Here is a 14,492-nt window from a genome sequence, read left to right as displayed (position 1 = left end):
GGGCGCTCAGCAGCAGTTGGCTGAGAATCGGAGGAGCTTATTTGTCTCATGAATTACGACTGACTTTCTGGCTTCTACAAAACGTTCTCATAAGTATTACTAGCCACGCTTCAATACGGAAACGATGCAGATATATGGCAGGCTATGCTGCATAATTGTTGAATGCGATTTGATTGTTTGTTTGGTTTGACTGCATCGCAATCAGGCTAATGTACTGCCGCTGTAATGTATGTATAACCACATTAACTCTGCAGCTTTAGCATGCAAGTATCAGCAAACAGTATCGGAGGAGTTAAAGCTAACGCAAGTAAATGATGTCCACTCCTCTTACCTTATACGTGAGCAAATTCCAACGTCACAACTACATTGAGGATAGGAAAGGTGTTTTCATGATAGCTTCACGGCGCAAAGTATCGCGTGCTACACGTTCAAGGAGGTTCATATAAATTGTGTTGAATTTCGAAGTATTATCGTAGTGTCAAAACAAACGCGAGAACTAATGCAAGTAAAGAAACACTCAGAGACACCATCCACGACAACACAGAGGTACATGACGCGATTGCGCTTCTATAATGGATTGTTAAGAGGAAGTACATTGGCAAAACGTTATCTTGATGCAGAGCGATATCTCACAGAATTCTCTCTCGAACTTGTAATTCTCGTCAACACAAAATGATGCATGTTACAGAAGCTGCCTTTACAAGAAGCCGCCGCTCCTTACACAGCAACATAAGGTGCATTCTATTGAAGCGAAAAGACAGCGCTGAAATCGTACACTCATAGCCAGAAAATAGTTGCTTTAAGAATTCGAAAATGCAGAGCGAGAAACACAAATAAAGGACGACAATTGAAGATTGCCGTATAGGCAGCAACTTATACCGAAGACGCAGTGTCCTTGCTTCGTTCAGTTTCTGCGTCCAACTCTTCGCTGACCGAGCTCGGCGCGCGACTGGATTCATACCGAGGAATCGTACTCGAGCGCTTTCGCTGCACACGCATGAAAGCCTTTTGCCTCTTAAGTTCTGCGCGAAGCACAGCCATCATCAGACAGCCGATCACTAACATTCCAGTGATTGCGACGTTCGAGGCGACGTGTCCAAATTTGGCGATCACGAAACTGCAAATAGGTGTCAGGATCAGACTCGTGCCTTGCGCGGACATGCTTAGCAGGCTCGCTGGCAGCGCTTCGTTCAAAGGATACGTGATTTCGGCACCAAGTTGCACCGCGAGAGGCATATAGCCCGTCATGAAGAAGCCCAAGAACACGCACACTATGATGGTCAGTGAATACGAGTGCATGAGAAGCACGATCGTGTGCAGGAGCATCGCCATCGTCGAGAAAATGTAGGCTGCGAGCGTGACTTCCTTGAACATCGCCGTCTTGTCGACAACGACGCCGCCGACCCAGGACCCTAGAAATCCAGAGATAATCATGGACAACCCCAGAATGCCAGCGAAGCTCTCTTCACCGGGGAAGTAGCTCGTAATCACAGGGTTGAGCAAAGTCGACATCGAATAGAAGCTGCCGGTGTTGATTCCGTAGGAGAGCAGCAATAAGATGAAGTTGCGGTCCTTTATCAACACGTGCATGCCTTCCCCGAAAGATACCCTGATGTCCGCGTAGCGGTTAAGCATCTCCGAGAAGCTGGGGGGGTGCACAGGCTTTTCCTCGAAGCACGCAATAGCCACGAGGAACGTTAGGCAACTCGCGGTTGCGACTCCAATGCAGAGCGTTCTGAGAGATCCTTGGATGTCATTCTTGTCGAGCACCTGTGACGGCACGAAGAATCCCAGCGCGGTGCCCAGCTGAACGCCCAACATGCCTGCCGAGCTGGCCGTGGATATCTCTTCGTATTTGAACCAAGCCGACGCAAGCCGAGCAGGTACGGCGGACGTGAAGGCAGTGGCAAGCGCCGGGAACGCTTGGCCGATGAGCACAGTAGCAAACAGATCGGGACCTATGCTGAATAACTTGATGCAGGAGCCGATCGCTGAGCCACAAGCTCCGCAGAGGACAGCGACGCGTAGGCCGTAGATGTCCAGAATCCACGCACACGGGATGGACATGGTAATGTAAGCGACGTAGTAAATCATCGCTGTCCAGGACACTGCAGTGCTGCCCACGTTATAGTACTGTTCAGCTATGTTAGAAACGATGGAATATTGTATCCACTGGAATGCTGGCATGATGGTAGTTGCGCAGAAAATAATTAACATAAAGAACCGACGAGTCGTCGCCATTACGAGGATGTCTCGAAACGCGGTTGACATAGACGTGGTGAAGTGGCCAACCATGGAAGTCTTCCAGAGCGTCGTAATGCCGCGTTCCTCTCCTTTTTTTGGTCGGACACGTTTTAGTCTAAATTCCGAAGTTTCTTGCAGCGGAACTGGTCGCAAGTGGATTTGGGTGGACACCTGGGAAACGACTTCGTCTTCGGTTGCTGAGCTACTGCTCTCGTAGCTGTCGAGTCCTGTGACATTAGTCCCACCATAGCGACCTTCCGGCGCAGCAAGTGCCGCGTCGACGGCAGGGTCTGCCGAAGCGGATACAAGTAGGACTTTCTTACAAGTGCCAGCTCTTGAGCCGGGTCCGACCCCTTGGTCGACTGCTTTCGGCACACTTCCTATCACAGGTTCACTGCCACTGGGAAGAACCATCGCAGATGAACTTTTGGATAGTTCGCAGACCGCGGTACCCGTGTCGCTTTCAGTCAGCGTCTCCCAATATGTGCGCCGGCGGCTAGGCTCGATCAAAAGCCTCTTCCACTTTGTGCCATTCCGCGAAGGCTCGCGAATTGCTATCGGCGGACTCAGATTGCCACTTTCCTCCTCCCTAGCGCCAGTAGAAGGCTGAGACAAAATTTCGCTTCTTTTTGTGGTGCCAGGCTGTGTGCAAGTCTTATTAGCTACCGGTTCGACGTTTCCTTGGTATGCCGTTGTACTTTGAGAGGGAACCGACGGGAGTGATCCGACAGGTGAAGTCAGAAGGGCAGGGGACGCAGACCGTCTGCTTTCGAGATCGTGGTGTGCTGCGACTCTAAAGGGCAGCTTTGATGAATGTTCGGCTGTCCTGATTTTTAGTGGCGTTCTTGTGGTGTCAGCCGAGGCCTCCTTCGCGTGTGATCCACGTTCACGCAATATACTGGACAGCCTCAGTTCATCCTTCGTAGGAGCTGGATTAGTGACTGAGTCGGAACTTCCCAAGGGAGGACTCTTGACTGGGCTCTCCGATGAGCTGGAAGAATACTCGACCGGTTTCTTCAGTATTGATATGGGATAGTCTGAAGCACGTGCAGGCATATTTGGGGCCGGCTTAGCTTCGCTGGAGAAAGTAACTGTGCTCATGGGCTTCGCACGATTGTCTTGAAAAATGAAATGAGGTGAGCCTGCTGGCGATCGCTGAGTTACTGGTGACGGCTTCGTCTCCCAAGTGGTACGGGTGTCTGGTTCACGGCCACGACTTCGCTTTTCCTTGATGGCTATGCGCGGCTGAGGAGTCCCTGAAATGATAGGCTCGGCCTCGCTGGGCAAGCTGCTTACGGAAGTGTCCCGCGGAGTTTCTTGACTTTCAGTGCTTGGAGGTGAATGGCTGCTCACGCTTTCCAATTCGTAAAGCGGTGACCAGTCATCATGCCATGGACGCTGAGGCGCAGTGCGTGGCTTTCTTTCTGAAGGAGCTTGATGAATTGGACCACTTTGAGCGGGAGGAGAACCGAGACGGTTGGCATCAGTTTCAAACGAAGCGTCGTCGGTATCAGCTGGCTTTGCAGCTAGTTGCGATGGCTGCATCTCAAACTTCGCCAAGAATTGAGCCTCACCGAATAAGTGGCAATCACTGGTGCCTTCGGGTGACGAGAGCACAGTTAGAGGGTGAGCATCAAAACCGAACACGGAATACGCTCTTGGCAGTAGATTTTTTCTTCGTCACCTTCTTCTTCTCCTCTTCCAGCGCACTAGCCTTGCTAACCATGGCCTGAGTCGTATAATACTGTGCCTGATTTTTCTTGCGGCTAACAGAATATTTGCCGAATAATACGGCACGCTTTCAGCGCGTTAATGTCGTGAAGCGTCAGATTTTTTCTCATTGACCTGTTTCACATACTTGTAACCCGTCATGTGCCCATTTACAACACTCCTTTGATTTCTCGTAGTTATGATCTCTTTATAATCGTTTTGTTTTTTGCAGGAAGTCTTACTGTATTCTGCATTAGCTTTATTTTTTTCATCAGTTTGTTTTGCATTTATACTTATCGTTTTGCTGTTGCAATACAATGCGTGACTTGGCTGATCCAAATTCACAGTGGGTTTGTGCCATTCTTTACAGAAATCATCAAACAGACCAGCAAAGTGCCCCATAGAACAGGATCCGCATTAACAAAATTTGCTGTACGTAAGTGAGGCAGTGACTGAATAACATTCAGGGAGCCGGCCACTGATGCTACTGATAGGCGTGATAACAGGACAGCTGGGGATGTGACCGTTCGACAGTGTAACTACATAAGATTCTCCGCAATGAAAAAAAAATCTAATATCACTGTATCCTGTGAAAGTTACACATTGTGTTCAACTCTGTGATTGTACTGAAGAATTTGTTTCGTTTATTTTACCATTTGCCATTTGTATTTTTTTACCGTTTCCAACACTTTGCAGTGCCATGTTTCCGAGCTAGAGTCCTTGTCTCCCGGGTTTTCTTTTTAAAGCGATATCTTTCTTTAGCTGTTCTCCGCAGTATGGGGTTTTTATGTCGTCGGTTTACACACATCCGCGAAAACTGATGGGCGTGACTCTAAGAGGAGCGGGATGACAGTATGGAACAGAAGTCAGACGGCTGTGACTGATATTTCTGCTGGAGTTAGAAGGTAACGCAGTGAGTAGGGCTTGCAAGAGGCGGCGTAATATAGCAACAGAAGAGGAGCAAGAAAACTAAAACAGAGTAGATGGTGGCACAGTATTAGGTAGCCTAAGGAAGTTATAGAATTCGCCGACTTTCAACAATAAATCTGCGGATTCTCGATGATAAAAAGAAGAACCACCCTGCAGACAAAATTTCTCGCAACAAATTCTCGTCAGCCGCTAAGGTATACCGGCAAGTGGTCGTGCGCCGTCAATTTCTTGTTTTCTTTTCATCTTCTGTACTTCTAGTCATTCAATCATTACTCCATGCCAATGTATCTTTAGCGCAGCTTTTAGGCCCACGTTCCTGAGGCGTAACCGACCGAACGCGGAGCGCAGCGGGGGATGAAAGATATGAGGAGGAAGGCGGAGAGGAGAGTGCAGCGCAACCATGAGTCGGAAAGCGGAAGAGGGTATGGCGAACGCGTAAGAAGAAACGCATAGTGCGGCGCCGATGGCTACGAGATGGCGCCAGAGTAGCGCGCGTTGTCTGGGAACTCTGTCGGCGGCAGCTGCCGTGAATCGCGCCCTCGCGTCACCCGCGCGCTGGCTCTCGGGATCTCCAGATTAACAAGGCAGTTGCGCCACACTTCGCTTCGTTTGCAACGTGCCACACGGGAAAGATTGTCTGCGCCAGCCAATATATCGCGAAATGAAAACACGTGTAGAGCTACACTAAAATTTCGCATCAGGAAGTGTGGTAATCATCGGTGAGAGAATATTTTTGCTCGTTGCTTGTTGGGTGAGCATTTTTCTTGCCACTTTCCGTAAGACCAATACCCCTCGAGTATTCGTGCCATGTGCTGAGTTGACAATTGCAGCAGTGGTTTATGCACCTGGAACCCCATGGCGCTGCAGTTAAAGCATCTCTCTCTAGGGCGTCCATTCGGGGTCACAATTTACAAAATTCTTGGGCGCTTTCGTTTCTAAACTCAGAATAAAATCTAGATTTGTAACGTCTGAAGCGTTCAAACATTCATTTCTCGTGTTAACTAAATGTCCTGTAGCTATTTTTCAGATGCTAATTAACTTGTTTTGATAATAAGTGCACTTATATTTAGGAAGGAAAGGGCCGCTATAACGTAAAACTATTCCAAACTTCTCTATTCCAATTCTGCAATCAGCCTTCCGCGATTGGTGAAAAAATTTCCTGGACCCCCCGCCCCCCCTTCACCTGTCGGTCACGCGACGTCACGAAAACCGCGATATCTCCCCATCTGATATGACGTGTACACACTGATTATGCATAATTTGACTGAACAAAAGAAACATAGTTATTTCTGATTCGACGCCTTTTCGTCATTTGCCCTCAGCTATCGGTCAAAAGTTTTCAGGCTGCACCCACTTCACCTGCCTGTAACACGACGTCACAAAACCGCAAAAACTCACCGCGTCAAAGTGACGTCTACGCGATAAAGATGCATTAATATGCCGAACAAAACTGTATTTTCCTCGGAATCGCTGCAGGCTGCCCCGTTCCGAAAGCAATAAAAGATGGCTGCCGCCGATCGCTCAGACGCTGGCTACTCGCACCTGCCGGAGAGCATGGGTTTACTTGCGTGTGATAAAACGTTTTGCGTGGCCGTGTAACATTTTCGACCACTTTCGGCACGTTTACAACCTCGTTCTGCCAACTCTTCTTTGCTGAGGATCCGTTTAACGTCATCCTTAAGCTTCCGTTGCATGCCGCCGCGATTTTCGACCAGCCACCTCAAGCTAAGAGAAAGCGGACCAATCGCAGACGCCGGCACCACCCTCTTCATCGGGTTATCGATATTCAGTGCAGTGGCTCGGCCTCATCAAATCCCTCTCCACTTGAGCGTGCTCCTCGGCTCTTGCAAGCCAATTAGATAAGACAAGCCGCTCAGTGTAGGCAATTTTATTTGTTTTTTGATCAAACAAAGTTGACCGCCTAAAACGAGGCGAGCGTTTGATTGGCCTGTTGAGACAACCCTGCGGGTGACTGCCTGATGCTTGCGTCGGCGGTTACGCAAATTTGACGTTACGAGATTGTAATAAAAACATATTGGAAAAGTTTTACGTTATAGGGCACAAGGCTTCTAGCACGGGAACTCTGCTTTACAACATGAGAGCCTGCGCTTTACTCGCCAGATGCCGTAAGATAGCAATGAGTCATCCCGTTATAAGGGTATAAATGTGTGATAAAAATTAAGCATTGAAGATTATCACTTCCGCGGCAGGACGGAAAAATAGACCAATGTACCCGTACAGGCCGGAACATAGTTTCAGTGCGATACTGAATGTAAGCAATTTTTCGAACCGCGAGTTTGTATTAACTTTTCCACCTTAGCTTATTCCCGAGTTCTCTAACAACCACATGAGAGACAACGTAAAAGCGAGCTTCACTGTGCAACTTTATTTGCACAACAGTTCCCTGTTAGCTTGTCATTGAAATGTTCTTCCGGTGCCCGTACGAAGGATACACATACGTATGATGAGCATGTAGAAATGACTGACCTGATTCGCATGCAGATTGTTTTTTTTAGCAGTAGTTGTAAATGTAAATACATTCGGGCACATTAGTAGTTTTTGCATACGTTAGGTATAAATTATCCATGACTTTATGCATATTCATGAGTGATGAAGTTATTCAGTATAATTGTTCGAAGACGACAAAGCCTAATGCAATATCTCTTTTGAACATAAATTCACATTACAAAAGAGTACACTAGTAGTAGCAAGGTTTGGAAGCATGAGTATCAACACGGATATTCTCTAACGAGCTCGTAGTACTGAAGCACATCATCACAGTGGGGTACTTCTATTTGGTTCGCGGTCAACAAATAGCTCAGCAAGGCTTATCACAACCATGTAACAGATCAGGAAGCAGTCGTCTTTGTGAGTTGTGCTTTAGTTATCCACAGCCAGGCACTTTTCATTCACTCATAGGTGCATTTGTGGATTCCGGCACTAAGGCTTCGTCGTACGGTTGGTCATGCACGGGACTGTTGGCGGATGGAAGGATAGGCTCATCTTCTGGCGACGATATCAAGGTCTCGGCAGGCTGCTCCACGACAGAAGGTAGTGTAGCCAAAGAACGCCTCGTAACCTCTTGCTTATAAGCTTCCTGTCTCTTAAGTTTCGCCTTCGTCTGCACCGTCATGATGCAGCCCACGACCAGCAACGCCGACAGGCATAGGTTAGAAACGACGTCGCCGTAGGCGTCCTGGATCAACGACGACACGAGAATCAAGACGAACCCAATCGCCTGCGCAGAAATGTTCATCAGGTTTGAGCTGATTCCTTCAGGCGTCGGATAAGTTATCTCCGCTGCCAGCTGCAGACCGATCGGGATGTAACCAGTCATGAAAAAGCCGAGAAAGAGGCAGCCTAGAACGGACAACACGTGGGACCTGAGTGAGAGGATGAACGTGTACGCGAAGAGTCCTACGGTCGAAAGTATGTAAGTCTGCAACGTGACCTCCTTGTATTTTCCCGTCCGGTCCAGCGCCAGCCCGCAGAGCCATGAGCCGACGAGACCGGACACGATCAGCGCCAATCCCAGCCAGCCGGCGAACCTCTCCTCGCCCGGAAAGTAGACGAGGATCACCGGATTCAGCAGCGTCGAAATCGAGTAGAACGCTCCCGTGTTGATGCCGTAGGACAGCAAGAGGAGCCAGAAGTTGACGTCCGTGAGCAAGGTGCTGAACGCTGCCGAGAACGACGGTCTCCTCTTCCTGCGGCGATTCAACATCTCCGAGAAACTCGGCGGATGCTCAGGCTTGTCGTCGAAGGCGAATAGTATGACGAAGAAGCACACGCTGCTCGCGAGCCCCACAGAGCCGCACAAGTAAAGGAGAGACGTTTCCGCGTCGTCCACGTGAATGACGTTGGGCGGGATGACGAAGCCCAAGGCGATGCCCAGATTATTTCCAAGCACCGCAACGGAGCAAGCGGTCGAAATCTCCTCGTACTTGAACCATGCTGAGGAAAGGCGGGGAGGTACGCCCAAGATGAATGCTTGGGCGAGCGCTGGGAAAGCTTGGCCGACAAGAACTAGGTTGAACTGCCCGGGTTTCACGGCGAACGTCTTTATGCATGCCCCAACGGCAGTTCCGACTGCACCGATAAGCACCGTTGTCCGCAGACCCTTGTTGTCCAGAATCCAGGCAGATGGAAATGCCAAGATCATGTAGCCGATGAGGTACAACAAGGACGTCCACGATATCGTTGCCTCGCTGACACCGTAATAATCTTTAATTACACTGGCTATGATTGAATACTGTATCCACTGGAACGCATTGAGCATGGATAGGATGCAAAATGTGAGCAGTATCCAGTACCGTCGTGACGTCGCGCTCACTGTGGCATCGCTTAACAGGCCTGACATAGTTTGTGTTAGCCTGGAAATGCGGGACCCAGTTGATTTCACTTTCGATGCTGGAGTGCCATTGCTTGACGCAGGCAGCACACCGTCCCCGCTTGTTTGGTTGTCAGATGGAGAAAGCGTACGGGAAGCTGTCGACGCCTTGTGCGCGGGGTCTTCAATTTGATCTTTCTCAAAGTCTAGCAGAGATTTTGGACTGTATAAGTTAGAGTAAACTTCCAACTCTACATTTATGGCATCTGCACTGGTCGTGCGTTTTACGTCGATAGATTTCCTGTGCTTAGTCTCTGTAGTAGCAACTGAAGCAGCGCCATCAGCTGACACGCCAACTTGGCCGACGCGACTACCGGCGATAGGGCTGGAGTTTCGCTTTACCGGCGCCTGACAGGAGGATGCAGCATCGCTGGTTTCATGCAGAGATTCCCAATAGACTGGTTGGTCGTTAGGCTGCGACGACATCAGCTGTGTCGTTTTCGTGAGTATAAACGACCTTCTACGCTCGGTGGGGGGAAGTGAAATAAGCTCAGCCAGCTCCAGCTTACTGGTCTTCATGAAGACAACGCTCGCTGGGTCTGGTATTATCTCCGATTCACGCTTTGGCCAGTCTTTGTAACGAGGTTCAGTGTGGTATTGCTGCTTTCTTTCGGGTGGAGTGCTCGTGACTTTGTCCTTGCCATTCTGTTTTGTTTCCTCCCCAGATGTTATTTTCATCGGCTGGCTCTCAGAATTAGGCGCAAGTTGCACAGAGTTCGGTGTTGTGATGTCGGAAGCTTTCACACTGTCGGTAGGTAGTAGAGTTTCTTCCGTAGTGCTCCTCTTCGAAGTTTCAGAAGCGACTGCAGTTATTTGTTCAATGGGCAATTGTTTAGCCAGATCTCCAGGAGATCTCCACGAGAACACCTTCGTCTCCACCACTTCGGCAGTGCTTTCAAGGTGAGGCTCATTCTGCTTTCCAGCGGGTCTCGGTTTGCAGGACTCGCCTATTAGCTTGATGTACAAGGGGCCTCTCACGGGGCCGAGTTCTTGAGTTGTTTGGAAGACGCTGGAGGGTTCCGAAACGCTGGGATTGATTGACTTTGCCATGCATTCTGCCGTGACGTAGCTACTTCCTTCCGAAATGTTAGCCTCCGCTGGGACTTTACTGGTGCCGCCGACACGGACAGTTGCGACGGAAGTCTGAGACACACTTCGCGGTAACGTCTGCTTACCAGCTCCAGGTGCAGCGCTGTCCTTTTCGGCTTCCCGCCGCTGCAGGACTGGCGACGTTTCAGGCACTACAGTCCCCGGAGTAAGTGTGCGCAGCGATTCGTTCTTCCCATCCTGCTGGCCACCTTCATCACGGTTACCTCCAACTTGTGCAGGCTTTACAGCCAGACCTTCAAGTCCTTCCTTGGTATCAGCGGGCACCGATGAAGCTGGGCTGGTTTGGACCGGGATACCTGGGGAAGACGCGCTGCTTTCGATGTTCCTGGAAGGATTTGGAGAATCACTGGAGCTCATCGTCTAGCCACTGCAGCTTTCGAGCTGTCAAGAAGACGGTGTGCTGCGTTGTGCGATTTCTTTTTCTTTGAAGAGGCGCTCGAGGGCCATGAAGCGGTGGTTCTTTCTTCTTCGTCTTCTACTACTACTACAACACTTTGTGTTACATGTATCGCACCTACCCACATCGGGGTATTTGGCATACATCTAGCAGGGCCACGGGGCTATTTCAAGGTGCTTATTCTTCAGCTTTCTTGCTATTGTAACTACTGTAAATATTGTAAATAGCTCATCTTTAATCTTGTTCTCACTGCTGTTCTCTCTCCCTCTTTTTTGCCCTTTCTCCTATTGTCTCCACATTTAGCGTCTCACCCCACTCGCCTTCTGGCCGATGTTCAGGTGTCAGCCAGCGGCTATGCTGTCATGGGTAAGTTCTGCAGAATTTCTTCTGTCTGATCTCTTCTACTAATAAATAAAAAAGATTGCTAATTTTCTTGCGAAATAATTGCGCTTGCTTTACCGGCTCATGTGACTTGGCCATGAAGAATGTCGTAATATTGAGGTATAGATAATAAGCACCCACCGTGGTGGCATAGTGGCTATGGCGTTGCGCTACTAAGCCCGAGGGCGCGGGATCAAATCCCGGCCACGGCGGCCGCATTTTGATGAGGGTCAAATACAGAAATGCCCACGTACCGTACATTGGTTGCACGTTAGAGAAGTCCAGGTGGTCAAATTTAATCCGGATTCCCCCACTGCGGCGTGCCTCCGAATCAATTCGTGGTTTTGGCGCGTAAAACTCTAGAATTGAATTTTTAATTTTTTGAAGTAGAAATACATATTATGGGGAGAGAAATAAAGATATGCAGTTAAACAAAAAAACACAGGGAAGTTACCCAGACGGATCTGCGGTTGGCTACCCTGCACGGATGACAGATGACGAAAGATTGAAAGAAACAAGAAGACAAAGGCAATAGGAGGGAGAATTCGCGTGCACTTAGTAGACAGGGTGTGTATATCAGCCTCTTCTCAGGTTGGTTGATTTTAGAAAAGTTGTTAGAGCACTCGTAGCGCTACGGGCTTGAGGCCAAGCCCCCAGGATCATTGCCTCTGTAAGGGGTGAACCTTCCGGCTAGATGAGCGCGCTCCCAAGAGATCGACGTTAGACTGCGAAGCCATTGCAGTGGCAGAGCAGGAGCTCGATAATCTCCTCACAGTTGCAGTGCTTGCGTATGGGCGAGTCAGCCATTAGAAGGGAGGTGTGCGAACTTGTGAAGGCTACACACCCATTCGTAGGGGGCACAACAGACTAGTGTCACTGCAGGGAGAGGGTTGCAGTGTTGCATGGAGGGGGCTGATGGTAGTCGCAGCTGCAGCGACAGATCAAGCATGAACAAAGAAACGAACGATGATTCGAATAGTGTACAGTCTTCTAAACAGTGAGTGATCAATTCATCAAAGTTCCTTAGCTGCAAGAACGGATGAATATTAAATGTTCGGACAAAGGGTAAATAGTAAACGTTTATTGAATACTAACAACGAATGTTTAGTGAATTATAAATATTAAATAAAAAAACATATGGCTTCCAAATTCACAGACAAATTATTGCGAATAAAATCAATAATTTCAAGCACACAACTGCAGCAATTTGGCATGATAATTAGGAATGAATATCCTTGAAGGAACAAGCGGGGAACAAGAAAGAACACGTAGTTTTTGGACAAAATTTTTTGAGCGCAATTTTCTCGGGCTGCAAGCCGGATACATATAAGAACATGTTCAAATATTTCATCTACATAGATGTGGCATAGAGGCAATAGCACCAAACCAGACCTGCGTGGATAAATATTTAAGGATGCAAAACGGCAGCGCAGCTTTTGTAGCAGAATCTACCTATACTGACGTGTGGTACACCATTGATTGTCCAAAAAAGAAAAACAGACGGGGAATATCAGATGATGATAAAACTTACGGTTTAGCAGAATCTTGAAATGATAATTTTGTGAGTTTAACCGGTGGTGACCTAAGCTGAAGATGGGAAAACGAGATTGGCAGTGTCCGAAAGGAGTGCTCCAAGAGTCTGTCGGGTACTTCATTTAGAAACAAATAACGGTACGAGATTCGGTGCTGACAGCAAGCAGAGATGATAAAAGTTTATAGAATGAATGAAATGTTTCAAATCTGGCTGTGCGAAGTCGCGAGCAGAATGAATGAAATGCGACAGTGACGCAGAGAAGATATTCACGCCTTATGGTATCGCACTTGCGTTAAATTACCTTGTAACAGGCCGCTTATATAACAGACGGCCGGGGTTCAGCGTTAAACGGAAACGTATCAAATTCAACTCGACGGCTAGACAAGTAATTTTCAGGTGAGTGATCTCAAGTGCTAGCTTTTGTGTAGCTTTTTTCCAGCGTTTAATTAAAAGAACGCCGATGGAACACTTAATGTTGACCACCTTGGCTTCTTTAACGAGCACCTAAATCTAAGAACATCAGCGTTTTTTGTGCTAGTGTGTGCGTGTGTGTGTGTGTGTGTGTGTGTGTGTGTGTGTGTGTGTGTGTGTGTGTGTGTGTGTGTGTGTGTGTGTGTGTGTGTGTGTATGTGTGTTTGTGTATGCATGCATGTATGTATGTATGTGTGTATGCGTGCATGTATGCATGTATGTGTGTATGCGTGCATGTATGCATGTATGTGTGTATGCGTGCATGTATGCATGTATGTGTGTATGCGTGCATGTATGCATGCATGCATGTGTGTATGCATGCATGTATGCATGCATGCATGTATGCATGCATGCATGTATGTATGCATGCATGTATGCATGCATGCATGTATGCATGCATGCATGTATGCATGTATGTATGCATGCATGTATGCATGTATGCATGTATGCATGTATGCATGTATGCATGCATGTATGCATGCATGTATGCATGTATGCATGCATGTATGCATGCATGTATGCATGTATGTATGTGTGTGTGCGTGCGTATGCGTTCGTGTGTGTGTGCGTGCGTATGCGTGCGTATGCGTGCGTATGCGTGTGCGTATGCGTGTGCGTATGCGTGTGCGTATGCGTGTGCGTATGCGTTCGTGTGTGTGTGTGTGTGCGTGTGCGTGTGCGTGTGTGCGTGTGCGTGTGCGTGTGCGCGTGCGCGTGCGCGCGTGTGCGTGTGCGTGCGCGCGCGTGTGCGCGCGTGCGTGTGTGTGTGTGTGTGTGTGTGTGTGTGTGTGTGTGTGTGTGTGTGTGTGTGTGTGTGTGTGTGTGTGTGTGTGTGTGTGTGTGTGTGTGTGTGTGTGTGTGTGTGTGTGTGTGTGTGTGTGTGTGTGTGTGTGTGTGTGTGTGTGTGTGTGTGTGTGTGTGTGTGTGTGTGCAGAGGAGCATTCCTTAGCCTCTGCTTGAAAAAGAAAGAAAGAAAAAAAAGGTCTATGTTCTCAGGTTAGACGTTGAGGCTCCAACGTAATGAACGCTCCATAATGTCTATCAATGAAAGCGCCGGGCTAAGCATTCAGGTCCGTTAAGCTAGAGCAGCACTGGCAGGTTGCTTATGTATTGAACGGTCTATATTCGAGAGTTATGATGGGGCTAACGTGAATTGAATTCACATGTCTGACTTCGGTCACGGGGCTCATAAAAATCATTTTTGTTCCGTATCACGTGTATCGGAGCAACCTGATCACATCAAGACATATTTTTAAGCTAATTTTCAGTACGCGGCGTTTTGTTCATGCACATATAGTGACGTACCACCAGAGACAGTATAGCAT

At 48.3% G+C, this 14,492-nt stretch overlaps 2 protein-coding genes across 3 annotated transcripts in view; both read right to left on the bottom strand.

Moving 5' to 3' along the window:
• The window catches only part of LOC142579335 (uncharacterized), a 163,931-nt gene that overhangs the window by 27,618 nt on the left and 121,821 nt on the right, over positions 1-14,492 (bottom strand). The window lies entirely within an intron of this gene.
• On the bottom strand, positions 874-2,067 carry LOC142577647 (putative MFS-type transporter C09D4.1). Its single transcript, XM_075687124.1, has one exon. The coding sequence runs from the start codon at positions 2,065-2,067 to the stop codon at positions 874-876; it is 1,194 nt and encodes a 397-aa protein (XP_075543239.1).

The sequence above is a fragment of the Dermacentor variabilis genome, chromosome 4, assembly GCF_050947875.1.
Source record: "Dermacentor variabilis isolate Ectoservices chromosome 4, ASM5094787v1, whole genome shotgun sequence".
Taxonomy (NCBI): domain Eukaryota; kingdom Metazoa; phylum Arthropoda; class Arachnida; order Ixodida; family Ixodidae; genus Dermacentor; species Dermacentor variabilis.
Note: the sequence above shows the minus strand (reverse complement) of the source record. Positions and strands in the feature narration are given on the sequence as shown.

Coding starts and splice junctions, on each gene's coding strand:
- LOC142577647 (XM_075687124.1), bottom strand. CDS start 2,067: ATGTCCATCCCGTGTGCGTGGATTCTGGACATCTACGGCCTACGCGTC.